Source organism: Chelonia mydas, chromosome 6 (genome assembly GCF_015237465.2).
Source record: "Chelonia mydas isolate rCheMyd1 chromosome 6, rCheMyd1.pri.v2, whole genome shotgun sequence".
Classification (NCBI taxonomy): Eukaryota; Metazoa; Chordata; order Testudines; family Cheloniidae; genus Chelonia; species Chelonia mydas.
In genome coordinates this window covers 14138196-14162449 of record NC_051246.2, presented here as the reverse complement: position 1 = coordinate 14162449, position 24254 = coordinate 14138196, and the positions used below count along the sequence as shown (strand labels likewise).

General features: G+C 47.5%; 1 protein-coding gene across 8 annotated transcripts in view; it reads left to right on the top strand.

The window, feature by feature from the left end:
• The window catches only part of LOC114018225 (zinc finger protein 227-like), a 98559-nt gene that overhangs the window by 4178 nt on the left and 70127 nt on the right, over positions 1 to 24254 (top strand). For 2 of the 8 annotated variants that reach the window (XM_043549431.1, XM_043549430.1), the window contains exon 4: positions 6571 to 6687. The exons of 2 other annotated variants lie outside the window; for them this stretch is intronic. In XM_043549431.1, coding sequence (XP_043405366.1) covers positions 6571 to 6687 — 117 coding nt within the window. Of the gene's footprint in view, positions 1 to 6570; positions 6688 to 9000; positions 11399 to 24254 lie in introns of those variants that run through there. 4 more of the 8 variants (XM_043549435.1, XM_043549436.1, XM_043549437.1 and 1 more) reach the window with 4 other exon arrangements.

The window sequence follows — 24254 nt, the reverse complement described above, 5'->3', positions numbered from 1 at the left end:
TTTACTAGTGAAAGAACCTTATGCCTTATATCCTTAACCTCTGTTTATTAACAGTCACCAAAATGGAAGGCTCACGCTAAGCATACAATGCTCACCACTCCCAATAAGGCAGACGAACTTTTCCTGCTGGCCACTCAGGATCAGGTTGGCCAGGGACTCCAGCTTCTGGGGGTGTTGAGGTCTGGCAGCTCTGATCTTTGGGCTGTGTTCTGGAGCTGGTTCCAAAGAACTTCCTTTTGGACCCCAGTTTATATAGTGAAACTTGAGTCCTGCTTTGCTGTACCTTTTACCAATCATTTTAAAGTACTGCAAAATAATCTTTGACTGATCTTAACATATTGCGAAACCATTCTTTACCCAGTCATACCCCACCACCTTAGTTGATTTAAATATAAAATTAATTATGCAACAGACAGAAACAATCAAAGAACCAGACAGAAACCATACAGATAAACAATAGAGAAGCAGGGACTGTAAAGGTAAAACAAAGTAGCAATTTCACACCCACAACTGTTGATAAGTGATTCCTTACCAGACAGAATGCTATCAAACAAAGTTTTCTTTAACCATCTCAAGATCTGTTTCTGTATCTGATGATGGTGGGTGCTATTAGGATAAGGTCTCCTTCTTAACAGCCTGGTATTACATTGTTTTAATGTAATTTAGATGGAATGTGAGAAGGTGACTTCCTGCTTTTTGGGCTCCTGGCTGCTGCTCTCCTAATATGGCTGCAGAAAAAGGCTTCAGACCCTGCAAAAAAACTCCTGCTGCTTGCACAGCCTCCCACTCCCCCCAGCCCACTCCTCTGGAAAAGAAGATACATCATAAATTTAACAACCATGCAGCTGAACAGTGCTTGCACCCTAAGCAAAAAACCATGCAGGTCTATGTGGTAGTGTTACCTAATGATACCTGCATAACACATTATGGCCGGTCTCTTAATGACATGCTGCAAAGAGCTGTTGAAAACAGCAATAAGACGGCAAAGAAGCAAACACTTCCTTCCTGAAAATTTTTTCAGGAGACAATTGGGTACGTGAAATTATGGCCAGGAGAGAGAAGGTAGGGGGGGACTTTCTGTTCACCCTGTCTCCTAATCTGAGGACAAAGGGATGTTCAATGATATTTCAATGGGTAAAAGGAAATCTGTGTCACACAGTTGTCCTGCGGAACACACTGTGCTAGATAGCACTGAGACAAAGACGGAATTTTTCTCTGGAACATTTAGTTTTATCCTAATGCTTATTTTTAAAATCTTTATCTCTTGCAAATTCAGAAGGATTATAGACCTTGCTGCTTCAGAGTATGACCTAAACTCACCTGGAGGGGTATGGGATGAAATCTCTCCTAAGGAAGGTTTATTCCGTTATTGTCCTGCTTGGGATCTTGTTCACTTTCCTGTAAATCAGTGACCGAGATTAGGGCCCTATTGCGCCACTCGCTGCGCATGCAGTGCCAGAGATCAGGTCCCTGTTGTGCCGGGTGCTGCACAGGCATATTATAAATGTAGCTCTCTGCCCCCAAAAGCTTAGGCCGTGTCTACACTACAGTACTATGACGACAAAAGTTATGTCGACGACCAAAAAATGCTGTAATAACATCACTATTGCGTGTTCACGCTGTGCTCCCTCTGTCGGCAGAATGCATCCACAGTTGGTGCTCTGGCATTCACGGTAAGAGCAGTGCATTGTGGGTAGCTATCCCACGGTGCCACTCGCCACCTTGTGGGCTGGCGGAGTGGATCGCAGCGCATCATGGGTGTGGACTCAACATCCCATGATGCATTGTTTTCCGTCCCAGCATTCTGTGCTCTTCCGAGTGCCTTTCACTGCATTTTACAACGGCCCTTGTTTGCTGTGCACCCACCATCTGTGTGTGAAAGGATGCATCCCACACTGTTCTGTCATTAACACATCGCAGATTTGCAGTGCACTTAAACATGAGGTTCCTATCTGAACATGAGTCAGAGCTGCCTGACCTGCTGTGGGCCGTGGATAGAAACAACACCAGATTACTTCTGGCATTCATGGAGCAGCTGCACATGGTGGACCATCACTTCTGGGCTAGGGAAACCAGCACTGAGTTGTGCAATCGCATCGTTATGCAGGTCTGGGATGATGAGCAGTGGCCGCAGAACTTTTGGATGCGGAAAGCCACCTTCCTGGGACTTTGTGTGGAGCTCACCCCAGCCCCGCGTCGCATGGACATCAAAATGAGAGCTGCCCTCTTGGTGGAGAAGCACCTGGCGATTGCATTTAGGAAGCTGGCGACTCCTGACTGCTACCAGTTGGTCACGAATCAGTTCAGAGTGGGGAAGTTGACCACTGGGGCTGTGTTAGCACAAGTGTGCAGGGCCATTAATCACATCCTGCTACGAAGGACCATGTCTCTTGGCAATGTGCGTGAAATAGTGGATGGCTTTGCGGAAATGGGTTTCCCTAACTGCGGAGGGGCGACAGATGGCATGTGTAGCCCAATTTTGGCACTGGACCACATTGCCACAGAATATGTCAATAGAAAGGGCTAATTCTCCATGGTGTTGTGGGCGTTTCACTGACATTAGTGTGGGGTGGTCCAGAAAAGTGCATGACACATGCATCTTCAGGAACACTGGCCTGTACAGAAAGCTGCAAGCAGAGACTTTCTTTCCAGACCAGAAGAGTCCAGTGGGGGATGTTGAAATGCCCATAGTGATCCTGGGAGACCCAGCCTATCCGTTACTCCCATGGCTCATGAAGCCTTACACAGGAAACCTGGACAGCAGCAAGAAGTGGTTCAACAATAGGCTGAATAGGTGCAGGCAGATCGTGGAGTGTGCGTTTGGCAGATTAAAGGAATATTAATATATAATATTCCCATGGTCATAGCCTCCCGCTGTACATTGCATAATAGTTGTGAAGCTAAGAGTGAAAGGTTTGCTCAGGGGTGGGGCACAGAGGCAGATCGCCTGGCTGCTGATTTTGAGCAGCCTGATGCCAGGGCTATTAGAGAGGCACAGTTTGAGAGGACGTAGTTCGAATCAGGGAGGCTTTGAGGCAACCTTTTGAGAATGAGAACCAGCGATGTATATTTCTATGTAGCGATCTGCCCTGCTTCATTAAATCAAGTTTCGTTACGAAACACTTGCGATGGTTCGTAGACTAGGTTTTCAGTAAGAAAATGACTAAACTGCCTATATATGTTTTACTGCTAGCTGCTATCACAATCTGTAGTACGCAAATAAATATTAGTTATCTTTCAGAGGTTTTGTTTTTATTAAACACACACAAAGGCTTGGTGGGAAGGGAGGTACAGTGAAGGGCAGATTGTCATAGCTGTGCATAAATCCAGTATCATTTTGGAAGCTGTCCAAAGGACTGGAGTGAAGAAGAAACCGAGAAGTCCCAGAAAGTTGAAAGGAATGTGTGGGAGGAGTTTGGGGAGGGCAAGGAAAACAGTTCCGAAGCGGCTGCAGTGGGAGTCGAGCATCCATCTGTTCAGAATGGAGCATGATTAGGGACTTCAGCATCTCTGGTTGCCTCTTCATTACTTTTATCATCCACTCAGTGGCCTTTTGAACAATCTCCTGATATTCTTTTCTGTCCCGCCTTTCCATTTCTATCTACTCCCTGCATTCCCTTTTTTCTGTGTCAGAGAACTGTAGCATCTCCTGGAACATATCCTCTTTGCTCCGTCTTGGTCACTTTTGTGACGTTTCACTCCATATTCTTTATGAAAATATGCTTCTGATATGAATATGACATAACTGTGATAGGTCTTGTAAGATATCCTTGGAAAGGTTATAATTTACTGAATGCGATTATTCAGTTTGAATGCCTGTATCATTTCTGTATCTGAAGTTAGGAATATTGACTATGTATCTGTATTTCAACTATGCTACTTTGGGTGACGCCCACTGCTAACAGTTCAGGTACAACAATGGAAAAGTCAGACAGGGATGATGACCATCAGTGAGGACAATGGACTGTGAAAAGCTTGGCCTTCCTGCGGATGCTCCATACTGCCACTGACTCATGGATGTTGTGATATTACAGAGTCAGGTGGTCTTGTCACCTGATACTAAACATTACCTGGGACTTCTTGTAACTTTCCACTGGAAGGTGGGGGAGGGGGCAAGTTTGGGAAACAAAGGATTCCCGCCTTATGTAAATCCTATTTAAGGGTGGGGAGGAAGGCAAACAAGACTCCTCTCCATGGTCTGTCTGCCCAAGAAGACTGCTAAAGCCACCTGAAGGGAAGGCAAGGGGGGAGACAGGGGTACAGTCTGAAAAGGAATAGAACTGGAACTCTGAACCACAGAAACTTTGCAACCTGCCTAAAATAACATTTATGGTGAGAATTTACATTTTATAACCTGTTTCTTAAGTATATTGAGCTTAGCTTGCGTATTTTGCTTTATTTGGTCAGTAACCTGCTTTGTTCTGTCTGTCATCTCTTATATTTACTTAAAATTCACCTTTTGTAGTTAATAAACTTATTTCTTGTTTATAATATAACCCAGTTTATGTAATTTCTAAGTGGGGGTGGGGGCAAGAGGTTGTGCATAACTCCCTCCACATTGAGGGAGGGGGAAAATTTCATAAAACCTTTGAGTTTGTACCCCTTAAAGGGAGTGGGCCCCAGAGTGCTGGGGCAAGCCCTGAAGGCTGAACCTTTCCAAAGTGGATCTGTGTCTCTCTGTGCAGTTGGGTGTGGACCTTCCTGTGTGCTTGGCTGGAAGAGGCTTGTGAGCCTAACCCAGCAAGGCCAGGTAAAGGGCACCCAGGCTGGCAGAATAGGCTGATTCATTGGCATCCCAGCACCTGGGGTGACACCCCAAAGGGCCCAAACCCGTCACAGCTTTCTTATCTGGGAGAGGCGCTCTGCTGGTGTGTAAGGGTTCCCCTGAAGGCCACATCTGCAGAAGCACAAGACACAATACACAGAATCATGATTGTTTGTTAGTTCACACACCCCATTGAATCATTACAGTAAAATACACCTCTTGTAGCATCCCAAGCAGTTTCTCACTGACCCTAGGCAGGCAGACATCTTTGTGAACAAACACCTCCTAAGCATGATGAGTTCAGCCCAGTGTGTGTGTGTGGGGGGGGGGGGAGGTGGGAGGGGTGTTCCAGCTCGGCAAAAAAGCGATGGTGGTGATTCAAGGGTCACGGTGCAGGTGACTAGGAACAATGTTGTAAATTCTCCCACCCTTTTCCACCGGCGGGGATCATTGAAGCTGACATCTCACTCCTGAGTGTAAGCAAGGATGCAAGGGTGCATCTGCTGCATGCTTGTGGGTTCAGACCTGTTCCCTATGCTGCTCACCTGTGTGCCACTTTGGTCCCTGCACAAGGGATTGCCGAGTGGCACGGGAAGGTTTCCTACAATGGGGGAAGGAACAAAAGCAGCTCTGCCAAGGAACCTTTGGCAAAGGATTGGCAAGTACCTCCAGGAAAGTTTCCTAGAGATCTCTCTGGAAGATTCCCGTGAAATCCCAGTGTGCATCAACACACTGTTCCGCCACACTGCTTAGCTGCACAGGGGAATGTGCAGTGCACAGAAACACAGTAAGTCTTGTAGATTTCTAACCCTTCACCCACTTTCACACTACACAAAGCGAAGGAAAGCTGGAAATCATATAAACGAGAAGCATCAACTCAAGAAAGTCACTTACCAGCGGTCTCCTCTCCTGCTTTCTGCTCCCCATAGAGGGACTGGTGGGACTGGGTAGACACCTCCAGAGTAGAAAAGAGGTCCGCACTCACCACCCCACCTGGAGACTGCCATCTCCACCTCCTCGTCCGTGATCTCATCCTCTGGGTTAGGTACACTGACTCCAGCCCTGCTGAAGTGTCCGCAGGGCTCTTGGCAGTGGAAGTGGGGTCACTGCCAAGGATGGCATCCAGCTCCTTACAGAAGTGGCAGGTCTTTAGTTCAGCACCAGAGCGACAGTTTGCATCCCTTGCCTTCTGGTACTCCTGCCTCAGTTCCTTTATCTTCGCTCTGCACTGCAGCATGTCTCTATCATAGCCCTTTTCACACAAGCCATGAGAAATGTGCCTGTTGGTATCGAACTTCCTACAGCTGGAGCACAGCGGGGACTGGACAGCCTCCTCTCCCTATATACTGAGCAGATCCAACACCTCCGCAGGGTCCAAGCTGGAGAGCGTTTGCCATGTGGAGCCGCTGTGATCAGCTGGGAAAATGCGATGTGAGCTCTCCATGCCGACAAAACAGGAAGTGGAATTTCAAAAATTTGCGGGGCTTTAAGACGGAGGGGTGGATGCCTGTGTACCTGGCTGCAGGGCAGCGGAGTTCAAACTGCTGACCAGAGCGGGCAGGAGGGGCATTGTGGGGCACCTCCTGGAGGCCCTTTATAGCGACATAATCAAGCACAGTGTCTACACTGATACTTTGCCTCAAAAAGCTCCATGCCTCTCATGGAGGTGGTTTTATTTGATCACCAAAACAGTTTTTGTCACCAAATGTTGCATTGTAGTATGTACACCTCCACTGTTTTGTCAACAAATCTGTGTAGTGTAGACAAGACCTTAGTAATAAAACTGATTCTTTCCCCTCAAACAGGCTATTCAGGTTCCATACCAGACTTAATCCACCGGATCGAGGTAGGGGAGGCAGAGCTCTGGATCTGGGATGCCGAGGGCTCCAGGGAAAACTCAGGGCCTGAGAGCCCCTCCTCAGGTGAGTCATAATAATCCAATCCCTTCTGATTTCCCCAGCTGCTAGTGGAGGGCTCCTTAATGTAGAAGGCAAAGGCAGAGCGAGATCCACTGGCTGGGAGCTGAAGGGAGACCAATTGAGGCTGGGAATTAGGGGCCAGTGTTTGAATTCACCACTGTTACAGCTCGCCTAGGGACGGGATGGATTCTCCATCCCTGGGAGTCTGTCAGTGGAGATGGGGCGTCTCTCTCTCAAAGCTCCGCTCTAGCCCAGCCAGGAGTTACTGGGCCAGAGGCAGGAATCCTGGGGGAGATTCTCTGGCCTGGGTGAGGCCGGAGGCTGGGCTGGATGGGCACAGTGGGCTTCTATGGGCTTGATATCTATGACCCGGGATGGGACCTTAGAGAGATGGGGCCTCAAAGCAGTGAAAGGGACATGAATTGGAGATGGGGAGGGGATGAGATGGGATGAGGGGTGGGATAGTGGTATGGAACAGTTTGTGGGGGGGATTTGAGGGGCGCTGAGGGAAAGCGAGAGCTCTCATGGGGGAAGGACATGGGGAGCTGTGTTTACACAGAGGTGCTCTGCTGGTGTGTAAGGGTTTCCCTGAAGGCCACATCTGCAAAAGCACAACAAACAATACACAGAATCATGATGGTTAGTTCACACGCTCCATTGAATCATTAAAGTAAAATGTGGATTCATAAGTTCTTGATTCAATTCCTAAAGCGCCTCACTACAGCGCTCCCTGTGCACCAGTTTCACCCTCTGTGTAATGGAGAGGGCCGTGGAGCCATGAGGATAACATTAATTTGTGTGTGTCGGGATCAGACTCTACAGAGCCGGGGCGGGGGGGGGGGAGACAGGCCTGCTGGTCCATAGTCCACAAAGCTCTCTTCTAGGCTTCCTTGCAGATAGGACTTATTCTAGGGCAAGAGTTTTGAGCCATTTCCCCCTGCCATTTAACCAGGACCCCCAGCAATATGGGAAGGGCACAGTGGCGTTGACCCCAGGTCTAGGATCTACGTGAGGGAGCGCAGTGGGACAATCTTTCTCTCATCCCCCTCTCTTCCTGCTCCCTCCATGGCACAAACCCTTTGTCACTTCAAACTAACATTGCTTCAGTGCTAATGCTTAGCTCGCCCATCAGCCTAAATGAGGCCTGTGCTTGTCTGTAGATCACAGGCCCGCTGTGTAGGAGCCGTGAACACCTTCCCATTTAACAATATCCATTGATTGGCTTGTAAAATAATACAAAAGTGGTTTCAGGTTACATCACCATAAATCCTGAGTAATGTGTTCCCTCCCCCACACCTGCAAGAAAAAACAAACTTCCAATTTAGTTTTGCACAAGGAATGAAACATCAGGTCGAGGCTGAATGACTTCTTTAGAAGGAGTTCCTTGAAAAGGAGTCACTCCCCCACAGGAATAAGCTATGTTGTTCTACATACCTTTATACCGGTCTAACTGTGTCCACATTAGAGGGTTGTAGCCCTTTAACTAAACCGGTTTCAAAGTGGTATAGTTAAAACAGTACCAAACGGGGGAGGAGGCCTCATGCTACAAAACGGGTGGAAAGTGAAGAGCCAACAACATAAAATCCTCTGATTGAAATAAAAACAAAATCAGTTTGAAAAGAAAAACCAGACCTTGTTTGTACTGCATTACCATGTAGGGGCCCTTGTCCTGGATCAGGGCCGCGTTGTGCCAGTCGCTGCCCGTTTCCTGGGCACTCTACAATTCAAGCATAAAATGAGACCCCAGAGGTGCGTGGCTCATGTGGGAGCTGGTGCTAGGTGCTGCATAAACAAGTAAGGGTAGAACCACCATAAGTCAGGCTGCAGATTTGTCACAGCATTTTGTATCCAATGGGCACTGACCATTCACAGCAGCACCCTCCACCCAGCACCGTGACCCTAATCCTGGCCTGGTGTGGAGAGGCTGGGGGTTGGGGGGAGACTCGAGAGTGAACCCGCCCCGTGCTCACCCCACAGTGTTAGTCCCTGAAGCTCTCCTGGCTATAGGGCTTGTCCTGGTTCCCTGCCCTCACCACACAGCAACAGCTCCTATCCTGTGGGGCTCAGGTTTGATCTGTCCTGGGTGGGACAGAGGGGCAAATGTGAGTGGGCACTTTGGCCCTGGATGCCAGGTTACACCACCTGGTGCAGGGCTTCGGGCCCAGCCCCATGGGACAGGAATCACTACTGTGCAGTGAGTTACAGACAAGTCACAGATAAATGGGAAAATCGAGCTATCGATGAGATTATTCTCACTTTAACAAACCTGCAAACTTAACCGTGAGCCAACACCAGGATTCCCTCTGCTCTCTCCAGCAGGGCACAGGATCCGGGGAGGAACGAGTACACAGTCTGAATGTGGGGAGAGTGTGGGAGGAAAGCAGGATCCCGCGGCCCACGGGGGGAGCCATGGACAGGATGGAGTCAATCCTCGTGCCGAGCGTGGGGATGGACTCAGCCCGAGACCGGACCTGGCTCCACACCAGAGGCTTGCCATGGGGCAGCAATCCCACCGCTGCGTCGACTGCAGCAAGAGGTTCAGCAACGCCTCGGCCCTGACCCAGCACCGGCGCACGCACAGCGGGGAGCGGCCGTACCGCTGCGCCGACTGCGGCAAGGGCTTCATCCGAGCCTCCGCCCTGACCCAGCACTGGCGCACGCACACCGGGGAGCGGCCCTACTGCTGCGCCGACTGCGGCAAGGACTTCGCTCAGCTCTCCCACCTGACAGCACATCAGCACACGCACACCGGGGAGCAACGGTACCGCTGCGCCGACTGCGGCCAGAGCTTCTGCTGGGCCAAGTCGCTGCACCGGCACCGGCGCACGCACACCAAGGAGTGGCCGTACCGCTGCGCCGACTGCGGCAAGAACTTCAGCGACGCCGCCTCGCTGAGCCGGCACCGGCGCACGCACACCGGGGAGCGGCCGTACCTCTGCGCCGACTGCGGCAAGAGCTTCGGCAACGCCTGGACGCTGACCCAGCACCAGCGCACGCACACCGGGGAGCGGCCGTACCGCTGCGCCGACTGCGGGAAAGGCTTCAGCAACGCCAGCACGCTGACCCAGCACCGGCGCTCGCACACCGGGGAGCGGCCGTTCCGATGCACCGACTGCGGCAAGAGCTTCGGCAACGCCAGCACCCTGACCCAGCACTGGCGCACGCACACCGGGGAGCGGCCGTTCCGATGCACCGACTGCGGCAAGGGCTTCGGCAACGCCAGCACCCTGACCAAGCACCGGCGCACGCACACCGGGGTGCAGCCGTACCGCTGCGCCGACTGCGGCAAGGACTTCAGCCAACAGGCAAACCTTACCAGGCACCTAGCCACGCATGCTAATACCTCTCTACCACCACCCGGCCCTGAGGGGCTTCCGGGGGCCAGGGGGCTTGGCACAGCTCCAGCAGATGCAGACCAGGCTGTGGTCCTGTCTTCATGATGCCCAGTGGAGAGTCCATGTCGGGGCAAGGAAGGGAATTTGGCTGAGCACTGTGGGGAAAGGGTTGACAGCTGGATTGTGGAGATGCCCATGAGCTTATTGTGCCTTCAGAGCAATTGGTCATGTCCTACTCCATTAGTGTGACCCTCCCACCCCATCTAGCTGGGATCCAGCCAGGACGCTCCCTGCCCTGCCATCTAGCCAGGACCCACCCTTCTCTCTCTGTCTCTCTCTCTTACACACACACACACACACCTCTAACGGGGACCCAGCCAGGAACTCCCCCCCACAAGAGGGGTGGGCAAACTTTTTGGCCTGAGGGCCACATCGGGGTTGGGAAACTGTATGGAGGGCCCGGTAGGGAAGGCTTTGCCTCCCCAAACAGCCTGGCCCCCTGTCTGCCCCTTCCCACCCCCCTCAGAACCCCTGACCCATCCAAGATGCCCCCCTGCTCCTTGTCCCCTGACCGCTCCCTCCTAGGGCCCCCCGTCTCTAACCGCCCCCCCCCCCCCCGGGACCCTACCCCCTATCCAACCACCCCCTGCTCCCTGTGCCCTGAGTGCCCCAATCCCTATCCACACCCCTGGCCCCTGACAGGCCCCCCCCCGGGACTCCCACACCTATCCAACCTCCCCCCACCCCCCTGTTCCCAGTCCCCTCACCGCCCCCCCCGAACCTCCGCCTCCCTGCTCCCTGTCTGCCCCCTTACCAAGCTCCTCAGAGCAGCAAGAGCTTGCAGCCATGGCCCTGGGCTTCCCGGCAGGAGTGGCGGGCCAGAGCGCAGGCGGCGTGCTGAAGCTGCGGGGGAGGAGGGATAGCAGGGGAGGGGCCGGGGCTAGCCGCCCCGACCGGGAGCTCAGGGGCCAGGCATGATGGTTCCACGGGCCGGATGTGGCCTGCGGGACGTAGTTTGCCCACGTCTGCCCCACAACCATCAGCTCCAGCCAGGACACTCCAGAGGTGGGATTTGCCGTCCCATCTCAGCGTGGATTGGTCTGAGGGACAGGGCGGGACAGCCTGGTCCATGTGATTGGAAGAAGACTCGGGAACTGCTCATGCTGTCTGTTTTAAATAGAAATGTGATCAATAAGAAATATGTAACAAATCTTTAACAAAGGTCTGTCTAACTATATTGGATATTAAAGAAGCGGATCCATTCAGTTGGCATGTGGAGAAGCCAATGTGAAATGTTTCAGAGTAGCAGCCGTGTTAGTCTGTATTCACAAAAAGAAAAGGGGGACTTGTGGCACCTTAGAGACTAACCAATTTATTTGAGCATAAGCTTTCGTGAGCTACAGCTCACTTCATCGGATGCTGTAGCTCATGAAAGCTTATGCTCAAATAAATTTGTTCGTCTCTAAGGTGCCACAAGTCCTCCTTTTCTTAATGTGAAGTGTAAACCTTTAAAGTGAACGAACCAAAGTGTTCTCGAAGGCCTAACTGACCATGAGGCCTGATGAACTGTGTGACTGGCAGGTGCCCAGAGAGTGTCACATGTGAAGTGATCCTACTGACCTTGTCACTGAGGTTTAGGAAATAAGTCCTGGTACGGAGGTGCATAGAGCTCTCTTGTGTTATTTCACTAACTGTTCTCTCCTCTTGCTGGTGGACCAAGCAAGTGAATCAAATGACTCTATATGGCTTTGTAATGAACTACTACCCAAGGACAGAGCGATCCAGGAGGGGGAAGAGACTTTCCATAGAGACTTTATTCTAACTTCCAGAACATTGCTGGAGATTGCTGCAGACAGCTAAGATGGAAAGAGCATGGAGTCATGCACAGTGGGCCAAAGGAGCATACCGCAGGGGGCCCGCGGAAAGTAACTTGCAGAAATAGGTTACTGACTGGAGCTGAGCCAGCAGATGTTCAATGCATGGCCCAGCATGTCTGACCTAAGTGGAGATGGCACAAGGTGTTTTACACAAAGACACTGGAGTTTTCCAAAGTTGCAAGAGGCCTTGTTTTCACATTGGACAATGAGAAGGGACATAACTCGTATCCTGGCTGGACATTCCAAGTTTTGCCATGAGTCCGGATCACTTCCTCATTGGACCACATTAGCTTTGCCCATCAGAAAAGGTATAAAATGTCCCGCTCCCTAAAACAGAAACATCTGCATGACAGTGATGGTGAGTGGGAGCATACTTGCCTGGCCAGGTTGAGCGCCCCGTGCTGGGTAACAAGTGAAATCTGGTCGCTGACAAGCACTACTGAGAAATCCACCCAGAGAACAGGCGTCTGGCTGTCACAGCACCTTGAGTGAATCACCTGAATGAACTCCGTCTCCGTCTCTAGATCCAGCCATCGCAGTGGTGAAGCTGAGCTGGAGAAGTCACCTCCATGCCAACTCCAACTTATATATGTAGCAAAATGACGTTTATCATAGAACAGGGGTGGACAAACTTTTTGGCCTGAGTGCCACATCGGGGTTGCAAAATTGTATGGAGGGCTGGGTAGGCAAGGCTGTGCCTCCCCAAACAGCCTGGCCCCGCCCCCTATCCGCCTCCTCCCACTTCCCACCCCCTGACTGCCCCCCTCAGAATCCCTGACCCATCCAAACCCCCCTGGTCCTTGTCCCCTGATGGCCCCCTCAAGAGACCCCCACCCTAACTGCCCCCCCCCAGGACCCCAACCCCCCTGCTCACTGTCCCCTGACTGCCCCAACCCCTATTCACACCCCCGCCCCCTGACAGTCCCCCGGGACTCCCATGCCTATCCACCCCCCTGTTCTCCGTCCCCTGACCGCCCCCCCCCAGAACCTCTGCCCCTTATCCAGCCCCTCGGCCCCCTTACCATGTCACTCAGAGCAGCGTGTCTGGCGACTGCGTGGCCCGCCGGAGCTCACAGCCCCGCCCCCTTACCTTGCCGCTCAGAGCGGCAGGAGCTCAGGCCCCGCTGGAGCCAGACACACCGCCCGCGCTGCCCAGGAGCAGCGGGCCAGAGCGCTGGCGGTGCAGCGAGCTAAGGCTGTGGGGGAGAGGGTAGGGGTAGCCTCCCTGGCCGGGAGCTCAGGAGTCAGGCAGGAAGGTCCCGGGGGCTGGATGTGGCCCACGGGCCATAGTTTGCCCACCCCTGACCTAGGGGCTGATATGTGGAGGAGACACATGGCTGCCTGAGGAGCTGTGTCCCCACCCTCCACACTAGACCTGGGCAGACTTCCCCTTCCCCGTCCCCGCAGGAGTGGAAGAGCAGAGTTGGGGCTATGAAACATGGACCCCCAGCAGGGATCAAACCTCTATTGTACCTGCACTATATTGTACCTTCCTGTCACAGGCCCGAGGGCTCTGGCTCCTGCTCCTTGGCAGTGCGATGGTGGTGGCAGGTTAGAGGGAGACGGGGGAACCTGTTTCAGTCACTGGTAGTTTTAGCTCTTGCCTGAACAGGGTCATAGAATCATAGAAGATTAGGGTTGGAAGAGACCTCAGGTCATCTAGTCCAACCCCCTGCTCAAAGCAGGACCGACCCCAATTAAATCATCCCAGCCAAGGCTTTGTCAAGCCGGGCCTTAAAAACCTCTAAGGATGGAGATTCCACCACCTCCCTAGGTAATGTGCTTCACCACCCTCCTAGTGAAATATCCATGTCTTGTTTACCCAATTGATGTCTTGGTTGTGTTTAAACTAAATGCTTCATACCAGGGTTAAAACCCTCTGGACGACTAAAATCTGTGATGTGTATTTGTATTTCACTAGTCACGAGTTGTCTAGAAGTTACACTAATCACTAACAGGCTAGGTCTACACTATGGAGCCTATGTTGATGGAGCTATTCCAGCATGGTTACCTAGTATAGATGGAGTGTATGCTGACAGAAGATGTTTTTCTGCTGGGGTAGGAACACCTGCTCCCCGAATTTTGAGCATATGCATGCTACTGCGGCGCATCTATGGCTTTGCAGTCATAGCACCATAGTGTAGGGTTTTGCAACATAGACGAAAGGGCTTATTCCATCGATTTGATCTTTAATAGGGCTGTCAAATGATTAAAAAATTTAATCGTGAGATTACAAAAATTAATTGTGATTAATCGTGTGATGAATCGTGCTGTTAATAATAGAATATGATTTATTTAAATATTTTTGGATGTTTTCTACATTTTCAAATATATTGATTTCAGTTACAACCCAGAATACAAAACGTACTTCAGATTTATTTTTTATTACAAATATTTGCACTGTAAAAAAACAAAAGAAATAGTATTTTTCAATTCTCACATTACAAGTACTGTAGTGCAATCTCTTTATCATGAAAGTTGAATTTACAAATTTAGAATTATGCATAAAAATGCATTTAAAAATAAAACAATGTAAAACTTTAGAGCCTACAAGTCCACTCAGTCCTACTTCTTGTTCAGCCAATTGCTCAGACAAACAAGTTTGTTTACATTTTCAGGAGATAATGCTGCCCGCTTCTTATTTACAATGTCACCTGAAAGTGAGAACAGACGTTCAGTAGCCAGCATTGCAGATATTTACGTGCCATAGATCCCTTCATGCTTCAACCACCATTCCAGAGGACATGCGTGCATCCTGATGATGGGTTCTGCTCAATAATGATCCAAAACAGTGTGGACCAACGCATGTTCATTTTCATCATCTGAGTCAGATGCCACCAGCAGGTTGATTTTCTTTTTGGTGGTTCGGTTTCTGTAGTTTCCACAGTGTTGCTCTTTTAAGACATCTGAAAGCATGCTCCACACATCGTCCCTCTCAGATTTTGGAAGGCTCTTCAGGTTCTTAAACCTTGGGTCGAGTATCTATCTTTAGAAATCTCACTTTGGTACCTTCTTTGCGTTTTGTCAAATCTGCAGTGAAAGCGTTCTTTAAATGAACAACATGTCCTGGGTCATCATCCGATATTTCTATAACATGAAATATATGGCAGAATGTAGGTAAAACAAAATAGGAGACATACAATTCTCCCCCTGCCCAAGGAGTTCAGTCACAAATTTTAATTAATGCATTATCTTTTTAATGAGCATCATCAGCATGGAAGCATGTCCTCTGGAATGGTGGCCGAAGCACAGATTCATAGATACTAAGGTCAGAAGGAACCATTATGATCATCTAGTCCGACCTCCTGTACAATGCAGGCCACAGAATCTCACCCACCCACTCCTGCGAAAAACCTCTCACCTATGTCTGAGCTATTGAAATCCTCAAATCGTGGTTTAAAGACTTCAAGGAGCAGAGAATCCTCCAGCAAGAGACCCGTGCCCCATGCTACAGAGGAAGGCGAAAAACCTCCAGGGCCTCTTCCAATCTGCCCTGGAGGAAAATTCCTTCCTGAGCCCAAATATGGCGATCAGCTAAACCCTGAGCATATGGGCAAGATTCACCAGCCAGATACTACAGAAAATTCTTTCCTGGGTAACTCAGATCCCACCCCATCTAACATCCCATCACAGGCCATTAGGCCTATTTACCATGAATATTTAAAGATCAATTAATTACCAAAACCATGTTATCCCATCATACCATCTCCTCCATAAACTTATCGAGTTTAATCTTAAAACCAGATAGATCTTTTGCCCCCACTGCTTCCCTTGGAAGGCTATTCCAAAACTTCCCTCCTCTGATGGTTAGAAACCTTTGTCTAATTTCAAGTCTAAACTTCCCAATGACCAGTTTATATCCATTTGCTCTTGTGTCCACATTGGTACTGAGCTTAAATAATTCCTCTCCCTCTCCGGTATTTATCCCTCTGATATATTTATAGAGAGCAATCATATCTCCCCTCAACCTTCTTTTAGTTAGGCTAAACAAGCCAAGCTCCTTCAGTCTCCTTTCATAAGACAGGTTTCAGAGTAGCAGCCGTGTTAGTCTGTATTCGCAAAAAGAAAAGGAGTACTTGTGGCACCTTAGAGACTAACAAATTTATTTGAGCATAAGCTTTCGTGAGCTACAGCTCACTTCATCGGATGCATCCTATGATCAACCAATACTCCAAGGTCCTTCTCCTCCTCCGTTACTTCTAATTGATGCGTCCCCAGCTTTATAACTAAAATTCTTGTTATTAATCCCTAAATGCATGACTTTACATTTCTCACTATTAAATTTCATCCTATTACTATTACTCCAGTTTACAAGATCATCCAGATCTTCCTGTATGATATCCCAGTCCTTCTCTAAATTGGCAATACCTCCCAGCTTTGTATCATCTGCAAGCTTTATTAGCACACTCCCACTTTTTGTGCTGAGGTCAGTAATAAAAAGATTAAATAAGATTGGTCCCAAAACCGATCCCTGAGGAACTCCACTAGTAACCTCCCTCCAGCCTGACAGTTCACCTTTCAGTAGGACCCGTTGTAGTCTCCCCTTTAACCAATTCCTTATCCACCTTTCAATTTTCATACTGATCCCCATCTTTTCCAATTTATCTAATAATGCCCCATGTGGCACGGTATCAAACGCCTTACTGAAATCTAGGTAAATTAGATCCACTGCGTTTCCTTTGTCTAAAAAATCTGTTACTTTCTCAAAGAAGGAGATCAGGTTGGTTTGGCACGATCTATCTTTTGTAAAACCATGTTGTATTTTGTCCCATTTACCATTGACCTCAATGTCCTTAACTACTTTCTCCTTCAAAATTTTTTCCAAGACCTTGCATACTACAGATGTCAAACTAACAGGCCTGTAGTTACCCGGATCACTTTTTTTCCCTTTCTTAAAAATAGGAACTATGTTAGCAATTCTCCAATCATACGGTACAACCCCTGAGTTTACAGATTCATTAAAAATTCTTGGTAATGGGCTTGCAATTTTGGGTGCCAATTCCTTTAATATTCTTGGATGAAGATTGTCTGGGCCTCCCGATTTAGTCCCATTAGAATCATAGAATCATAGAATATCAGGGTTGGAAGGGACCTCAGGAGGTCATCTAGTCCAACCCCCTGCTCAAAGCAGGACCAATCCCCAATTAAATCATCCCAGCCAGGGCTTTGTCAAGCCTGACCTTAAAAACTTCTAAGGAAGGAGATTCCACCACCTCACTAGGTAACGCATTTCAGTGTTTCACCACCCTCCTAGTGAAAAAGTTTTTCCTAATATCCAACCTAAATCTCCCCCACTGCAACTTGAGACCATTACTCCTTGTCCTGTCATCCACTACCACTGAGAATAGTCTAGATCCATCCTCTTTGGAACCACCTTTCAGGTAGCTGAAAGCAGCTATCAAATCTCCCCTCATTCTTCTCTTCTGTAGACTAAACAATCCCAGCTTCCTCAGCCTCTCCTCGTAAGTCATGTGTTCCAGTCCCCTAATCATTTTTGTTGCCCTCCGCTGGACTCTCTCCAATTTTTCCACATCCTTCTTCTAGTGTGGGGCCCAAAACTGGACACAGCACTCCAGATGAGGCCTCATCAATGTCGAATAGAGGGGAATGATCATGTCCCTCGATCTGCTGGCAATGCCCCTACTTATACATCCCAAAATGCCATTGGCCTTCTTGGCTACACTGTTGACTCATATCCAGCTTCTCGTCCACTGTAACCCCTAGGTCCTTTTCTGCAGAACTGCTGCCTAGCCATTCGGTCCCTAGTCTGTAGCGCTGCATTGGATTCTTCCGTCCTAAGTGCAGGACTCTGCACTTGTCCTTTTTGAACCTCATCAGACTTCTTTTGGCCCAATCCTCCAATTTGTCTAGGTCCCTCTGTATCCTATCCCTACCCTCCAGCGTATCTACCACTCCTCCCAGTTTAGTGTTGTCTGCAAACTTGCTGAGGGTGCAATCCACACCATCCTTCAGATCATTAATGAAGATATTGAACAAAATCAGCCCCAGGACTGACCCTTGGGGCACTCCGCTTGATACTGGCTGCCAACTAGACATGGAGCCATTGATCACTACCCGTTGAGCCCGACAATCTAGCCAATTTTCTACCCACCTTATAGTGCATTCATCCAGCCCATACTTCTTTAACTTGCTGACAAGAATACTGTGGGAGACAGTGTCAAAAGCTTTGCTAAAGTCAAGGAACACCACGTCCACTGCTTTCCCTGCATCCACAGAACCAGTTATCTCATCATAGAAGGCAATTAGATTTGTCAGGCATGACTTGCCCTTGGTGAATCCATGCTGACTGTTCCTGATCACTTTCCTCTCATCTAAGTGCTTCAGAATGATTCCTTGAGGACCAGCTCCATGATTTTTCTGGGGACCGAGGTGAGGCTGACTGGCCTGTAGTTACCAGGATCCTCTTTCTTCCCTTTTTTAAAGATGGGCACTAATTAGCCTTTTTCCAGTCGTCCGGGACTTCCCCGGATTGCCATGAGTTTTCAAAGATAATGGCCAATGGCTCTGCAATCACATCTGCCAATTCCTTTAGCACTCTTGGATGCAACGCATCCGGCCATGGACTTGTGCATGTCCAGCTTTTCTAAATAGTCCCGAACCACTTCTTTCTCCACAGAGGGCTGGTCACCTCCTCCCCATGCTGTGCTGCCCAGTGCAGTAGTCTGGGAGCTGACCTTGTTTGTGAAGACAGAGGCAAAAAAAGCATTGAGTATATTAGCTTTTTCCACATCCTCTGTCACTAGGTTCCCTCCCTCATTCAGTAAGGGGCCCACACTTTCCTTGACTTTCTTCTTGTTGCTAACATACCTGAAGAAACCCTTCTTGTTACTGTGAACATCTCTTGCTAGCTGCAACTCCAGGTGTGATTTGGCCTTCCTGATTTCACTCCTGCATCCCCGAGCAATATTTTTATACTCATCCCTGGTCATTTGTCCAATCTTCCACTTCTTTTAAGCTTCTTTTTTGTGTTTAAGATCAGCAAGAATTTCACTGTTAAGCCAAGCTGGCCGCCTGCCATATTTACTATTCATTCTACACATCGGGATGGTTTGCCCCTTAATGATTTGCCCATTAAGCTATTTGAGTTTCGCTTGTACCTCAGATTTGGTAATATCTACCTCCATATCCTCATTCCCATTTGTCATGCTACCATTATCCCTAAGATCCTCTTTAGCCTTATTAAAGACTGAGGCAAAGTATTCGTTTAGATATTGGGCCATGCCTAGATTATCCTTGACCTCCACTCCATCCTCAGTGTTTAGCGGTCCCACTTCTTCTTTCTTTGTTTTCTTCTTATTTATATGGCTATAGAACCTTTTACTATTGGTTTTAATTCCCTTTGGAAGGTCCAACTCTACTTGACTTTTAGCCTGTCTCAATTAATCTCTACATGTTCTGACCTCAATAAGGTAGCTTTCCTTGCTGATCCCTCCCATCTTCCACTCCCTGTATGCTTTCTGCTTTTTCTTAATCACCTCTCTGAGATGCTTGTTCATCCAGCTTGGTCTACAACTCCTGCCTATGAATTTTTTCCCCTTTCTTGGGATGCAGGCTTCTGATAGCTTCTGCAGCTTTGATTTAAAGTAATCCCAGGCCTGCCTTTAGATCCATAAATTCTTCAGTCCAATCCACTTCCCTAACTAATTTCCTTAATTTTTGAAAGTCAGCCCTTTTGAAATCAAAAACCCTAGTTGCAGATTTATTTTTGTTAATCCTTCCGTTCAGTTTGAACTGAATTAGCTCATGATCACTTGAACCAAGATTATCCCCTACAACCATTTCTTCTATGAGGTCCTCACTACTCACCAAAACCAAATCTAAAATGGCATCCCCTCTAGTCCTTTCTGCAATTACTTGATGAAGGAATCCATCAGCTATCGCATCTGAGCCCTATTATTATTACTAGCACTCGTCCTCCAGTCTATATCTGGGAAGTTAAAGTCTCCCATGATCATGCAGTTTCCATTAGTATTTACTTTATTAAAAACATTAAAAAGGGCTCTATCCATATCCAAATTAGATCCCGGTGGTCTATAGCACACCCCAAGCACTATCCCAGGGGAGGCTCTAATAGTTTTCTTCCCCAGGGTAATTTTTGCCCAGACGGACTCTGTCTTATCCATTCCATCGCTTCTTATTTCTTTACATTCTACCTCATCATTGATATACAATGCTGCTACACCACCTTTACCTTTATTTCGGTCTTTCCTAAACAGCACATACCCTTCAATACCTGTAGTCCAGTCATGACTACTGTTCCACCATGTTTCTGTTATCCCTATAATATCTGGTTTCACTTCCTGCACCAGTAGCTCTAGTTCCTCCATTTTGTTACCTAGGCTCCTCGCATTGGTGTACAAACATCTTAATTTTTGCTGTTTGGCCTCGCTCACATTCTGTACCCTATTAGGCACGGTCATTCTACAGCCAGTATAACTTATTAGACTGGTATCCACACTGCCCTTCCTCCTCATATACATTCTCCTACTCATGGCTGAATCCTTTCTTACTTCATTTTCTTCCCTCTCAATGCTAAAATCCGGCATGGAGATGACCTGGACATCTCCCAACCATCTCCCCCAAATTTCTAGTTTAAAGCTCTCTTAATCAGTTGTGCCAGCCTCCATCCTAGAAGTCTATTTCCTTCCCTACTCAGATGAAGTCCATCCCGAGAGAACTGTCCTCTGCCCATGAATGCCTCACAGTGGCCGTACATCCCAAAGCTCTCCTTATAGCACCACTGCCTAAGCCATCTGTTGATAGTCATAATCTTGTCACACCTTTGTTGCCCTGGTAAGAGTTTTGTCAGCATGAAATGCCATCTGATAGAGCTGATGGAAGAAAAGATCCGAGGTTTGGAGATGCAGGTGGAAAGTTGGTTGAGTTTAGGAAGGGGTTTGAGCAGATTATGGAGCAAAGACATGAGGTATCTGAAGGGAAAAGCTCAGCCTTGCAGATGGAAGCAGGACTGAGGAATTCTGAGGGGAGACTGGGTGAGGAAAGTGGTCAGTGGAAGCATGTGACTAAAAGAACCAGGCATGAAGGGGCATACGAATGTTTAGCATATGTGGCATGTAACTACCTTGCAATGCTGGCTACAAAAGTGCCATGAGAACGCCTGTTCTCACTTTCAGGCGACATTGTAAATAAGAAGTGGGCAGCATTATCTCCTGTAAATGTAAACAAACTTGTTTGTCTTAGCAGTTGGCTGAACGAGAAGTAGGTCTGATTGGACTTGTAGGCTCTAAGGTTTACATTATTTTGTTTTCAAATGCAGTTATGTAACAAAAAAAAAATCTACATTTGTAAGTTTCACTTTCACAACAAAGATTGCACTACAGTACTTGTATGAGGTGAATTGAAAAATGATTTCTTTTATCATTTTTACAGTGCAAATATTTGTAATAAAAAATAATATAAAGTGAGCACTGTACACTTTGTATTCTGTATTGTAATTGAAGTCTATATATTTTAAAATGTAGAAAAACGTCCAAAAATATTTAATAAATTTTAATTGGGATTGTATTGTTTAAATGTGCAGTTAATTGCAATTCATTTTTTTTTAGTTAATTATGTGAGTTAACTGCGATTCATCGACAGCCCTAATTTTTAACTGTAGACCTCTCTGATGTTAGCTTTCCCGACAAAAGTACTCTTCCACTGAGGTAGCTGGGTCTATACAGGGATTTTGTCGGAATAGCTGTGTTGGTCAGGGATATGTTCTTTTTTTTCATACCCCTGACCGATGTAGCTCTATCAACATAACTTTCCAACGTTGACCAAGCCTCACTTGAGATCACTGAGGCTGGAGAAACTCATTACGCTAACTAGAGTGCTTCTGTCAATGTAGCTAACGTCACTGAGGGAGGTGACTTTCCTTCTGTCTTAGCCTCTGTTAGCGTAGCAGACAATGTTCTATTTAGAACAGGAAACAGCTTCCCCATAGCAAAAGTTACTGCAAGAAACCCTGAGCGCATGTCTACTCTACAAGTGCTACAGTAGCAAAGCGTAGCATTGTACTTACCACCGCCATGGAAGGGGTTTTCCTGTCTCTGTAGTAACTCCAGCCCTTTGAGAGGCGGTGGCAAGGTAGATGGAAGAATTCTTCCATTGACTTAGCTGCATTTACAGTGGGACCTAACTAAGTTGTGCAGGGTGTGAAACTTTTATATCTAAGTTTTTGGTGTTGACCACGTCTGAATGTTTCAAAGGGTTCATCTTAGAAATCCTACAGATTTTTGTGGTCAAGAAAATTGACAGCTTCTTAGACAGAGGGGAAGGAGCTTTGAATTAGCTTGTGAGATAAAGATTTTTACTACTATTTAAATGTATGGTTATGGTGGCGTAAGAACTGGTTAAATTCTAGAGAAAGTAGAATAGCTTCAAAATCATTCCCTACATGTTAGGTTTTGGTTTTAACGTGGAGTAGTCTTCTGCCTGTACAAGCTTGGCTCTGAGTATCCCCCGGCATTGTCCTTCTGAAATGAATTGACATTTCTGGATAATGAAGTAATTTGACTAAATTTCTAAATTCGACTGAGAATTGGTGTCAGTTCAACTAAACAAGAAGTCCTGTGAGTCCATTAGCAGATGAGCTTGAGTGGAAGAAGAATCTATATTGAAGGATCCATAGTCCCTTTCTGGTAGCAAAATCACCCACCCAGACTAGGATAGAACCAAAGTTTGTCTTTGTAAGAAGAGTGTGATAAAAAACCTTGCGTAATGGAATGGTACGTTGTAGGCACTGAATCTCACCCACCCACTCCTGCATTCACCTATAATCTCTGGACTGGTCACAATGGACTTTCCTGACAGGATCATTTTTACCTTGTCAAAGCCTTTCTTTTCATGCTACTTCACTGGGTTTTGGTTTTTAATGCTAGCCTGTGATAGCAGCCACAATCTCACTGAACCACTTACACATCTGCAGTAGTAATTAGCCAAGCCTATAAAAAACTGGATTTGCTTTTTAGTTTGGCATATAGGCCAGTTAACCATGGATTCCATCTTCAAGGGATGTAGATAGATGTGGCCTCCTCCTGCCCAACGTCCCAGATAAGAGAGTCTGGCTGCTCCTATTTTGTACCAGGACACTGTGACATTAAGCATAAGTACCCCTCTATTCACACCCTACACACCAGTGTAATAGTCTTTGCACAAAATAGGCCTTGGGAGGTATCATTTGATAATGAATAACAACCTGATCAGTAATGTTCTTGTGTGAGGTATGCACGCAGTGGGTATTCAGAGTTATGGAATATGGTGGAATTATCACTAAAGTGTGAGTAAGCCAGGTATGTCGAGGGAGTTGTTACACAGGTCTGTCCTAAAGTGAGGAATGTGTGTTTACCACAGTTTACATCTAAGCCATAAAGAGGACCATCAAGGCAGCAGGGGGAGGAGATGGCAGGTAACAGAACAGTTTGCATTTCAGCAAGTACAAGTGAGGGAAGAAAGAGCATGGAGCTTTCTTCCCCACCAGACTCCATGTCGCCTTCCTCACAGCTTGAATAAACTTGACTTTGAGGAGTGACCCTCAGCAGAACCCATTTAAAAGATTGACAGGACTATAAAGATATGGGCTCAACCTCAAGTGATGAGCAATTGAATCAACTGAAATGCTACTGTATTATAAAAGTGTACAGAGTGAGGTCTTTTCTTTTCTTCATCTGATGAAGTGAGCTGTAGCTCACGAAAGCTTATGCTCAAATAAATCGGTTAGTCTCTAAGGTGCCACAAGTCCTCCTTTTCTTTTTGCGAATACAGACTAACAAGGCTGCTACTCTGAAACCTGAAAGCTAATGACACCCTGGTGATTAATATCATTATGAAATGTCTGTATTAACACTATATGAGGAAATGTGGGTACTTAACAATACTATGTTTTAAAGTCTGTGGCCAAATAGGGAGAAACGGGTTCTCTCCCAGACAGGTGTCTCCTGTGTAAATTAAACATGGTGGAAAGAAAACAATGAAGCTCCATTTACATACAGAGGAATGGGAAGCTCACAGGAAGGGAAGAACAGTATGAGGTCATCCTGCTTCTTGAAACAAGTTCATTGAACTTTGAAAGATATAAGCAAGGACAGAAGCTACCTTTTGGCATTCATTGCTAGACAAACTCAAAGGGGCAGAGCTCTTGCAAGCTGAGAAAGATGGGTCCTTCAACACCGGGAGGGTTGAAGTCTGGAACTGAATATAGGTAAGAAGCCAGCTTAGGCAAAGATCTTTCACTTTTGTGGAAGATCATGACTAAAGGAAATCAGCCATGGCTGGGCTGAAGGATGACTGGTGAGAGAAACCATCTTGAACAAAGCCTGCTAGATTAAGTTTTAGA